Genomic DNA, 12,690 nt, shown 5'->3' with positions numbered 1-12,690 from the left:
GCCAAAAACTCAAAGGGGACATGATTCAATTTATGTAGTAGTTGACAGATTTTCAAAAATGGCACATTTTATTCCATGTTATAAAACCAGTGATGCTACTCATGTTGCTAACTTGTTTTTTAAGGAAATTGTAAGGTTGCATGGGTTACCTAAGAGCATTGTTTCAGACAGAGATACCAGATTTGTTGGTCATTTTTGGAGGACTTTGTGGGAGAAACTTCGTACTAAACTGAGCTTCAATTCTGCATATCATCCTCAAACTGATGGGCAGACTGAAGTTGTGAACAGAATCTTGGGTAATCTTCTAAGAAGCCTTGCAAGTGAACATCCAAAATAGTGGGATCAATTTTTGGCACAGGCTGAGTATGCTTATAATGATTCTCCTAACAAGAGTACAGGGCAAAGTCCATTCCATATAGTTTATGGAATGCACCCAAGAGGAGTGTCTGAATTGAGAGATTTGGGTAAAGCTGAAATGAGGAGTGCTCTAGGAGAAGATTTTGCTTCAGAGATTCAAGCAATTCATGAACAAGTAAAACATCATCTACAGGACAGCAACACAAAGTACAAGAACATAGCAGATTTGAAGAAGAGAGAAGTAAATTTTGAGGTTGGAGATTTGGTTTTGGCACACCTAAGGAAGGAAAGATTTCCAAAAAGGGAGTATAACAAATTAAAATTCAAGAAGATTGGACCATGCAGAGTTTTAAGGAAATTTTCTGCAAATGCATATGAAATTGAGTTACCCCCTGGTATTGGAATATCTCCAATTTTCAATGTTGTTGATTTGTACAGGTATGAAAAGGGACAGGTAGATGACACAATAGAAGACAAGGAAGAATAAGAGGTGGATTGGGTAAAACAGTTACCTACAGCAAAGACATTGCAGCCAGAGAAGATATTGGATAAAAGAGTGTTTAAGAAAACAAGGGGACAGGAGTATTTTCAGTACTTGGTCAAGTGGAAAGATCAACCAATTGCTGATGCTACCTGGGTGACAGAAACCATGCTATAGAAGTTGGGTTGTTCTGTAGAAGAGCTCATGGACAGGAGCCCATGAAGAATTTTGTCCTCAGGAGTCTGATGCAGGAGCATGAGGCTTAAAGACAAAAGGCTTCATTTTATTCCAAAAATCCAAAAAAAAGTTTACAAGCAAAGGAGTGGGATCCTTTAGCTGTCAATTTACAAAGTTTTCTAGATAGGAATTGAGCTAGAATATAGGTATTTGAAGGATTTTGTAATTAATTCAAGTAGTTCAGACTTAGTTGAGATTCTCGAGGAGAATATCAAGCAGTTTAGGTATTTATCTAGGATTAGATAGATTCGATCCATGGATTGAGGATTAGATTGTTGGATGTAAAGTATTTATGTAAGTTTTGAACTATTGTAAGAGGATTTGGCTAGATTTTGGTTATGGAGAATTAGATTGTAAAAGAATTGGCATATCTTTGTATCTCTGTGTATTTTATGCATGAAAGGTTAAATCCCGGAGGTGTAGACTCCTTCGAAATATCTCTATGTATTGTTAATTTCCAGTTTGGCCTTTAGAATTCAAGGTTGATAATATAATTTGTGTGATCATGATTCAATCTTTATTCATGTGCATTGGGATAATCAGGATAGGTTTAAAGAAAATATAGTTTAACACAGTCTAAACTTGGCGGAAAGGAAAAACTTGGCAGAACGGAGGAAAACCCAATGAAAGCCAAGAGAGCCTAAGAAAGGAGCCTAGAACTATCCGATCGACAGAATCGTTAGATCTACGGCCATTGCATGGTTAAGAAAATCGCAAGTGTTAGACGGAAGAGCGGTTTCCCAAGGGTGGTAAGTGGATTCTCGCGCAGCCTCAAAACTGGAAGCGGTTTCCAGAAAATGGACCCGATGAAGTTATGAACCAAGATTTAATTGAGTTGAAGTCCGGAGATGATCGGGCCATCCGTTTAAAAGTGATCGGATGCATATCGCGTGGTTTAAGTGCACGAGACTTAATTCAAAATCGGACACGATGAAGGTTTATTCAACGGGCTTAAACCCTCGTTGAATTTCAACGATCGAGACCATTCATTGTTTCGTGATCGGACGGTGATCGCGTGGAGTAATGCATGATACTTAACAGCCTAATCGGACACGAGAAATTATAAGCTAGAGCTTTGCTTTCTTTCGGTTTCGGGTAAGTAATTTTTCTGTTATTTTCAAAGGTAAATTTAGCAATTTGGTTGTTTTTAGGGAATATTTAAGTTTGGAGGTGGATGATTGAAACTCTAAGGGAAATAGAAGAAACACTTCCACTTGCGCTTGAGGAGATCGTTTCAGGATTTGAACGATTATCCATTACACCTGCAACCAGACCACCAAAGTTATTTAAGATGAATATTGAAACAAGATTTCATGGGCTCAACTTTTCATCTAGGCCTCCTTCTAGCACCAAAACCATGGTTATAGTGTCGGAAGTGCCAAGAGTTGAGGGGGTCTCTGTGGTATGAAGAACCAATTAGACCTCACATTGCTTGGGATAGGAGCTCCATCTGAAATATAAGCCTGATCACCATTAAAGTGATCCTTAAGCATATGCCTTGGCTGCAATAAAAAACACAAGATATCATAACATAACTTTGAGGATATCAAGTGAGTAAGCTTTGTGAGACACCAATCGTAATCTATGAGAGGCACTTTCATAGAAGGGAAAATAGAGTGATCATTTAGTAGAAAAGTAATAGTACTATCCTAAAGGAGACACAAGAGAGAAATAAAAGAGTCATTAGTTAACGTGCAAAATAGTTCACAAGATAACAATAATAATTAAATAATATAACCACACACATTAAACAAGATAAATACAAAAGCCAACGAAATAGTTCATTTTCTTTAGCATTAATGAACATAAACATATACCATAAAAATTAAAAGAATAGTCTTACAACATCCATGATACATGCATGAAAGTGTGCTAGCTCTCAGAGCTTCTCATGATTAAGTGAAAGTCCCAAGTACATAATTACATTGATGAAACACTAGTCCAAATAGTGGAACATGAATCTACCACTTGCTTCTCCAAATAATGATCTTCTCTCCTATATAAATTAGAGAAGTGAGGGATAACGCTCCCCAAATTCATTCTTTTGAGTTACGAGGGTTTATTTATAACAAGTGGGGTGACCTTTCACCTCCCATTCTGACTCTTGAGCTCCCTCATGACTCTTGCACTTTTATTTTGTCCTTTAGCTTTTGATGACTCTTCATATTCCCCATGTTACTCTTGGACTCACACTTTTACACTTTTACACATTTCTTATTGTTTTCGACATGCAAAATTATAATAAGACTAAATGTGGATTTTTTCCATAAGATAACAATTCTACATTATACAAAACTCATGGAAAATGTAACTCGATGACAAAAACATGTAATTTTATAGTAAGATATTGATGTAAAGATTTATATTATGCTACTATCTTCTCAACCTTTATTACTACATATGGATTATATCTAAGTTTACACCCGAGTGCATTTGGATATATGGTCTTAGAATCTATTTGAATGTTGATTATCAACATGATCAATTTCATGTGTATCCTAGTCTTCCTAGTTGGATTAGTCTCATACTACAAAATAATTTCTTTGGTCACCTCAAGTTCATCCTAAACTCTAGCCTATGTGATATTCTTCAAGAAATCTTCTATTTCTTCTCATATAATGATTTTTCTCTTTAACTCCAAAAATGGACCAATAGAAGGGACCTTGTGCATCCTCACCAATGATTCCAATCCATTATGTAGTCACGAATAGGCTATTATGGTGTTGGTAGCAAAAGTTTGGACATTTTCATAGATATGTATAAACATTTTGATCTCTGCCATTTCTATTTCAACATCCTCTTTACTCTTTCTAACCAAACCATAGGTATATTGATATATTCGGAACCCTAATCCTTGATAATGTCAATGGCGGTAGAAGCTGTCTTTAATACCTTCACCATCTTTTGTGATCCTTTTTGCACTTCATGCAAAAGCACCACTGCTTCATGAAGAGTGTACATATCATCATATAGCTACTTCATAGTGTCCTCCAAAGGCTTAATCTCTACAAGTATAGTGGATTTTAATCCCATCTTGTTAGCATTGGTGGAAGACAACCTTTGATTCTCAACCTTGAGACACTCAACACCTCGCTGAATTTAATTACTTTATCAATGTTTCATTTTCTCTCATGAGATAATTAATGTTCTCCTTAGTAGTTTCAACAAAGGCTACATTTGCCACTGCAACCTCTCTTGGATTCTTCCTTATATTAAACACAATCACCCTCTCTATGTTGATCGCAACAGGTTTATGAAGGTCATTCAAAAAATACCTTGTCCTCTTCTGTACTATCGTGCTTTTCAGTTGATCAAAGGTAAAAGTTGAGATCTCCATGACCATTTCATCTAGTAGAGGAACTAATCCCATCTCACTATTGGGACGTGGCCACGAGTAAGAGGAGGACACCGATAGCTTGTTTCATCTATGATTTGTATAATATCCTCTTCTCGATCTTCATCCTCCTATTCATCATAAATATGATGGGCCTATAAGTCCTCCTCATGTTTCCTCAGTAGAAGTTGTCTTTAAGACCTTCACCATCTTTTGTGATCCTTTCCACACTTCATGCAAAACCACCACTGCTTCATGAAGAGTGTACATATCATCATACAACGACTTCATAGTGTCCTCCAAAGGCTTAATCTATACAAGTATAGTTGCTTTTAATTCCATCTTGTTAGCATTGGTGGAAGACAACCTTTGATTCTCAACCTTGAGACAATGAGGATGTTGCCTCGTTGAAAGTTAATTACTTTATCAATGTTTCATGTTCTCTCATCAGATAATCAATGTTCTCCTTAGTAGCTTTGACAAAGGCTACATTTTCCATTGCAACTGCTCTTGGATTCTTTCTTATATTCAACAAAATCACCCTCTCTATGTTGATAACAATGGGTTGATGAAGGTCATTCAAAAACTACCTTCTCCTCTTCTATACTATTGTGCTTTTCAGATGATCAAAGGTAAAAATTGATATTTCCATGACCATTTCATCTAGCACAGGAACTAATCCCATCTCACTAAATATGAGGTGGCCACTAGTAAGAGGAGGAGACCGATAGCTTGTTTTATCTATGATTGGTATAATATCCTCTTCGTGATCTTCATCCTCCTGTTCATCATAAATATGATGGGCCTATAAGTCCTCATCCTATATCCTCCCTTCTTCCTCCAACAAATTTTGTTGCTCTTCTTCCTCCTTTTGCTTTTGCACAACTTCTCCCTATTATTCCCTTTCTTCCTTCTTAAATCTTCCTTTATTCTTTTCATTTCTTTATTTTTCTTCTTTATGTTTTTTTTCCTCCTCTCACTTGTGTTCCTCTTCTTGTTTCTTCTCTACTTCCCTTTTCAGTTTCTCTTCATGTATCTTCCACTAAGCTTCTTCGAATTCTTTTCTTTTCTTTTCCGCCTCGATTGTGCCTAGGGTAGTCACATCTACTTTGAACTTCCTACTCCTCTTTACTTCAGGATCATGTGGAATCTTCCTCTTAGGTTTGATAGCACTATCGTGCGTAGGCACTTCCTGTTGATCCCTTTCTTACACAATATATGCTATGTGGGCTATGTTAGAAGGGCCCGCCTCATCACCTCATCTTGTTTCCCTCAAAGCATTTGTTGGGAAAAATACTAAGAGGGGGCGTGGGTGAATCAATATTTAAAACTCACTTAAAGCTTTCAATTTCTTATTCAGATTTATGTATGCTATTGTCATTAAGCAAAACGATTTTTGTATGCTACTGTCATTAAGCAAAACAACATATGTGCGCGACTATGATGAAGTAAAACTGGGTAATCGAGTTAACTAACTTTTCATTTATTTCATCATTAATTAGTTAACTAACTTTTCATATATTTTATCATAGATGTTGTAATGTCTTATTGTGTCTTGTAAATATTTTAACAAGATTTATGTAATGTAAACATTTTAACTCGTTCGAAATAAAATGAAAATAACCTTATGTTACAATAGAAATTCTACATTATTGTTTTTTTTAAATGAAATTTTGTTAGTAGTTAAGGTAAATTTGAAATAAATAAAAATAACCCTATGTTATTATATTTTTATTAATTTTCCTTGGGTAGTTAAGGTAAAATGATTTTTGAGCTAAAGTTTTATGAGAACCCATGGTATTGCCCATGGTATTTGTGAGGAATATAGTCTATTTAAATGAGAATTAAACTAGCCTAGATACATTTTAACTCCACATCTATCAAATTCCTAGAGGAATCAAATCTCATTAAATCTTAAGATATTTTGATCTCAAGAGATTTGATCCCTCTAGGCACTAACTAGATCCACAGTGAAGATGAATCTACACTAATTTAATACATAAATTCCGAGTTAAAATGGATCTACAATGATTTAGTACATATAAAATATGGTAAAAACTATAGAAATATCCATTCTACATTTAACTCCATATTGTGTTACAGTACAGGACTTATCCCTGTGTTTTTTTTAATAATTAGTAAGAAACATGAGAGGCTTAATAAATTTAGTTTGGATGGTGATAGATTAACAAAATATCGTCCAAACTTAGTAGATCTCAAATTTTAGATTGACTCCAAAAGCTAGATGCAAAAAAACCAAAAATCTTAAAGAAGTTGTTGAAACCAAAACACATCCACAGGCTTAAAACCCTAACACTGAATGCAAAACAAAGATGTGAATCTCAATATGAGAAATATATCAATAACTTCAAATCCAATTAAGTAAAAAGTGTAGAAATTCTCATTGTAGATCAACCTGATAATGCAATGTAACTGAAGCAAAATACTTGATCTACTTCTACATTCAAACTTTGCGAACGCTTAATCAATTTGAGCAAGATTAATAGGAACACATATAACAGAGAAGAAGAAACCATACACATGAACACAAAAGAATAATCTGGGGAAAGCCTCTGCTAAAAACCCCGCTATATGTATTATCATACAAGTGGAAATATATCAGGATTACACACAGCTTTAGCTCTCACAGCTATCAGCTCTTAGTACAATCCCTCACTGCTGCTCATAGACAGAATAAACAACACATATGCCTTTCCCTTTGCCCTCCAAGCCTCCTATTTCCTTGCGCAGTTTTCCCTGGGTGCTCCAACTGTAACCTTGTGTGACACTGGTCTCACACACTGGTCTCACACACTGCTCCAACACACTGTAAAACTATGCAAATATCAAGGAATGAATTCCTTCTTCATGCAAGAGATTTTGTTATAGGAAAATTCTTACAACTGATAATACATTGTCCCTGCCTTTAATCTCAACTGGGTCTTTGTCTGTACTCACATGCATGAGTTATTTATGAGAGAATATTCAGTTATCTGGAGTACACTAGTTTCATGCATGCATGCATTAACTAACTGAACTCACAATCAGTTCCACAGACTGTTTGGAACTAATATAATTGGACTTTACTCAGTTAACTGAGCTAACTAATTACAACTCAAATACAACTCATCCTTATCTCCTTAACTAAGGGATAATCTCCTCAATCAAAGGAATAAGTTTTGCACGACTTCACAAAAACTTCTAGCTTTAATTTCTCCAACTAATTAATCCAAGATGAATTAATTAATTATTTTTCAAGCAGCTAGTGAGACTAAATTTGAATTTTAATTCAAGGAAAAAATTAAAATTGGAATATTCTTGTTGCCACATTTCAACAAAAAGTCTCTCAGCAGGGAACCATTTCCTAGAGCACGGGCACTACAGAGGACAAGGTTGTGGCAATCAACACTGTGATCCATTTTTCTATTATACCAAACATGATATCGTCCATATGAAACTCAAGCTGTGGTCAACTTTATTTCCGACTTCCCTTCCATGCCTCCCCCTCCTATAAGAATTCATTCGGGTGCTTTCGGGTAGAAATAGATAACCAGAGTCTACTCTTTATATTCTTCCAAACTAATGGGCGAAATGAAGGGATAAGCAAGCTGCCTTCTTTCCCTGTCAAATCAAATGCCGCAAGAACTTTATATGCTTTGTAAGCCCCAGGATCCCTAGAAAGTGCTTTCCCAGCCACTGGACGAAGTTCAGACATAGTAGAAGCTGTGGGAAATGACTACTGGGGCTACAGGGTCTAGCTTGCTGGCGGTATAGATGAGCGACTGAGTTATTAGGTGGTTGTGGGTGCTCCTGCCTACCACATACAACGCACATCATGAAAATATTCAACAACATCATTCAGCAAGGATCCCCAAGAGACTTGACAACTAGCCTAGTAATACCCCTTTTTAAAAGTGGAGACGTTAATAATCCATCCAACTATAGAAAAATTATGATCATTCCCTTGTTTGCAAAGCTTTTTGGGAGCATGGTAGAAGACGGAATTAGTAAGTAGGCAGAAGTAAAAGAAAAGAGGGCAAGAGGACAAGCGGGTTTTAGGCCAAAACATTCTACAGTGGATCATGGCATCACATTGAGACACATTGTTGAAAAGGTTTGGGAGGACAAAGAAGAAGTATTTTGCTGCTTTGTTGACTTCAAAAAAGAATTTGACACAGTCCCTAGGGATAAGTTGTGGCGTAGAATGGAAGAACTTGAAATTCCTGTGCATTATAGAGCCGCTGTCCATAGACTTTATGAAGAAGTGAAAGTCAAAATTAGAACCTCAGCAGGTATTTCAGAAAGCTTTAGAAGTGACATTGGATCCAAGCAAGGTTGCCCTCTATCCCCCATTCTTTTTGGTCTATATATTGATAAATTGGAAGAGTGGCTAAATCTGCAAGGTAGAGATGGTGTTCGGTTGGGGGAGTTTATGATAAAGACTCTTTTATATGCTGATGATATTGTATTGATTTCTAAATCTACCCATGGATTGAAAATGCACTTATATGCCCTTGAGCATTTTTGTAGAGAAGTGGGGATGCAAGTCAATACTAGCAAGACTAAAATAATGATTTTTCTAATAAAAGGAAGCAGAGCCAGCATACTTTCTTCTTTGAAGACAACATTCTTGAAGAATTAAAGGAGTACAAGTACCTTGGGATTGATTTCAACAACAAACTCAATTGGGAGTACTGCAGAAAGAAGAGAATTTTAGAAGGGTGGAAAGCATTATATGCTCTTCAAAACAGATGTAGAGAGGCAGAGTTATGAGATTGGAAAACGATTAAAGTACTTTTTGGACTCCTAGTTTGTCCAGTGATGCTATATGGTTGTGAATTGTGGCCAAGGAGCACTCTCGTCTCAAAATGGAAACAAATTGAGAAAATCAAAAAATGCTTGATCATGAGCAAGTTCAAAATATTGGTGCCTTATGAAATAATGTTGAGTGAAACAAGAGCAACTTCCATTGAAGAAATTGCTATGGTGTGTCTCATGAGATACCTAAAAATAATTGAACAAATGAGAGTAGGTACATCGCCTAATGTTATTTTCAATGAAGGCATCACTGAAAGAAAGAAAACATGGATGAAACAAAATTACACATGGATGCAAAAATGGAATATCTACATCAATGCTTGTCCCACAAATAGCAAGGAGCTAAAGGATTTTGTTATGGGTTTCGTAAAAAGGTATGGGGAAAAGAGTTGGGTAGAAATAAGAAATATTACATTGAGGAATTCAACCCTACGTGTGATTTACAACAAAAGAGTTCATTGGAGCTAGCATTTCATGGAGGGAAAAGGTTCTTATTGCTCAATTAAGGACCAACTCACATCAACTTTGGTGTGAAACAGGATGGTGGAAAAGGCCTAAAGAAGCTTGGGAAGAAAGGGTGTGTACATCTTGCACGTCTAGGGCTATGGAATCCGAAAAACATTTCATAGGTATGGGGAAAAGAGTTGGGTAGAAATAAGAAATATTACATTGAGGAATTCAACCCTACGTGTGATTTACAACAAAAGAGTTCATTGGAGCTAGCATTTCATGGAGGGACAAGGTTCTTATTGCTCAATTAAGGACCAACTCACATCAACTTTGGTGTGAAACAGGACGATGGAAAAGGCCTAAAGAAGCTTGGGAAGAAAGGGTGTGTACATTTTGCACGTCTAGGGCTATGGAATCCGAAAAACATTTCATTTTGGAATGTGATGCATTCAAAGAGAACATGTTAGCATCAGTTTCTTGGCATTGTCTTTTTTAGCGAGGGGATTGTTGGAAGGTTGGGTCAGCTCATCATCAATTTGAATCGAAAAAGGAATGAGCAAAAAACAAGGAACTAATGGTCTCATAGACTACTTTTAGCCTCGTGGACCATAATATATCATTTCATTACAATGGCGTAAACCGGTAGTGTGGTTCTATGGTGGTTCATTCCATAGAAATGGGGGAAATGGGTAAGAACAACCCGAGCTTATGAGCCCGGATTCTTAGATTACGACAAGGTTAGTGGTCATGCGTTGTGCCCTACTATTACAAGAAAGTTGCCAGGCCTTGAAGAGTATATGAAGTATTATTTTGAATGTTTTAACTTTCTTTAATATATACAAGGTAGTGCCACAATTTTGTGTGAAATCATTATTTTTTCTGTTAATTAAAATGTATTTTAATACATCAAAAAATTTAAAATTTCAAGAATACTTTTAATATCATTTTTATTTATTAAATATATTTTTTAATAAAAATATATTTTTGAGAAGAGAGGCTTAATAGATGGTGTAATGTTTTATTGTGTCTTGTAAATATTTTGATAAGATTAATGTAATGTAAATATTTTAACTCTCTCAAAATAAAATGAAAATAACTTTATGTTACAATGAAAATTCTACATTGTTGTTTTTAAATGAACTTTTGTTAGGTAGTTAAGATAAATTTGAAATTAAATAAAAATAACGCTATGTTATTATTTTTTTTATTAATTTTTGTTGGGTAATTAAGGTAAAGTGATTTTTGAGCTAAAAGTTTATGAGAACCCATAATATTAGTGTAGAATATAGTCTATTTAACAGAGAATTAAACTAACTAGTCTACCAAACTTTTAAAAGAATAAAGTATATTGACATCTCTAAGCAGTAAATAAATGGAAAGTTAAAATAAATCTACACTAATTTAATTTTTTATGAAAAAAAAACTGTACAAATATGCATTCAACTTTTCACTTTCTATATAAATAATGATAGAGGGCTATAGTATACCCGAGATAAATAGTGCTCTTATCCAAGGAAAGGACAAGAAAATTGTCAGTGAATATTTTATGTGCAGCCCATGTTGTGTTACAGCAACGTGTGCGTGTGTTTTTTTCAGCTAATTAGTAAGCAACATCATATGCTTAATTTTAATAATTAGTAACCAACATCATATGCTTAATTTAGTTTGGATGGTGATAGATTAACAAAATATCCTCCAAACGTAGTAGATCTCTCAAATTTTAGATTGACTCCAAAAGCTACATGAATAAAAAAAAAAAAAAAACAAAAAATCTTCAAGAAATTGAAGATCATGGTTGATTGGTAACTTAAAACCCTAACAATGGATGCAAAACAAAGATGTGAATCTAAATATATGAAATATATGAATAACTTTATATCCAATTATATAAAAAGCCTCTCAGCATGGAACGATTTCCTTGCGCGAAGAGACTGCGGAGGACAAGGTTGTGGCAATCAACACTGTGATCCATTATTCTATTATACTAAACATGATATCGTCCATGTGAAACTCAAGCTGTTGTCAGCAGATATCCTTCCACAGCCTTAAATGTGTTGATGGCTGCTTCCTTGATTGGCTCTGTTGGGGGAGTTGCGTTGCCTGCTGGTTCGAACTCAACGTTCCAGTTTAATTTGGAGGAATTGGCATCAGCTCCTGGAATTACCTTCAAGGTCGGCTTGAAGACTTTGAATATGCCCAGAATCTCGCCCTCGATCACCGTATAAGTAACGGTCATATTTGTTTCGTCCAATACTTCAATTTTCTCGGATGCATGGGTCGCCCCTTTCATTCCTGTAACCAACCAATCAGGATTTTTTCATTATACTCTTTAAGTAAATTTGGAGGCAAAAGAATAACGTAGTATAGATCTAATGAATCTAATCTAGATTTCGAAAATATTTTAAAATCTAATGCTAGTTCAAATTTCTACCATCCATTTAAATATTCAAGAGTGTTTGAGTAAAAGCCATATATTCTACCATGCATAACTGTAAAACAGATTCTGAAACCTCTGCACATTACATGATTTTGATTTCCAAAACTCAGATTTGGAAATGGGAGTTGTTTCCTACCTTCTCCGTATTTCATTTTGCGGATGGTGCCCACGTTACCATCTCCGATGACTTCAATGCTTTTGAAATGAGAGGGCATTATCTTCGGAAATAAGGTTGCAGAATCCTGAATGGCACCCCACAGTTTCTGAGCAGAAACCTTCAAATCTATCTCCACGCTCACAGTTTGCGCCATTTTTTTCAGCTGAAGCCTTACAACAAGCAGAGCAAAACCAAAATTATGTGTTGGAAGGCTACCAGTGTTGGGAGGTGGGAGGTCTTAAGGAGTATATGTAGGCGGTGCCAGCACAGAAATGATGATATAGCCATAAATGCACTGGGCGAAACAATGAAGAACGCGTGTATAATTAGGCGCTGTGAGCTGTAAACATGTGATGATGTCCTCGTGATCTCGGAAGTTTGCGTAAATGTGAATGGAAGAGTTCAGTCACCAATTAAAA

General features: G+C 35.7%; 1 protein-coding gene across 1 annotated transcript; it reads right to left on the bottom strand.

The window, feature by feature from the left end:
- Positions 1-11,579: 11,579 nt before the first annotated feature.
- Positions 11,580-12,482, bottom strand: LOC149244413 (MLP-like protein 423). Its single transcript, XM_089368000.1, has 2 exons — positions 12,251-12,482; positions 11,580-11,969 (listed from the first exon to the last, which is right to left on the bottom strand). Exons 1-2 carry the CDS (start codon positions 12,423-12,425, stop codon positions 11,689-11,691), a joined length of 456 nt encoding a protein of 151 aa, XP_089224126.1. The 5' UTR covers positions 12,426-12,482; the 3' UTR covers positions 11,580-11,688.
- Positions 12,483-12,690: the final 208 nt, after the last annotated feature.

This window comes from Pinus tabuliformis, chromosome 8 (assembly GCF_031772625.1).
Source record: "Pinus tabuliformis cultivar Carrire ecotype Pingquan chromosome 8, CPIR1, whole genome shotgun sequence".
Lineage (NCBI taxonomy): Eukaryota > Viridiplantae > Streptophyta > Pinopsida > Pinales > Pinaceae > Pinus > Pinus tabuliformis.
This window is presented reverse-complemented; position numbering and strand designations above follow the sequence as displayed.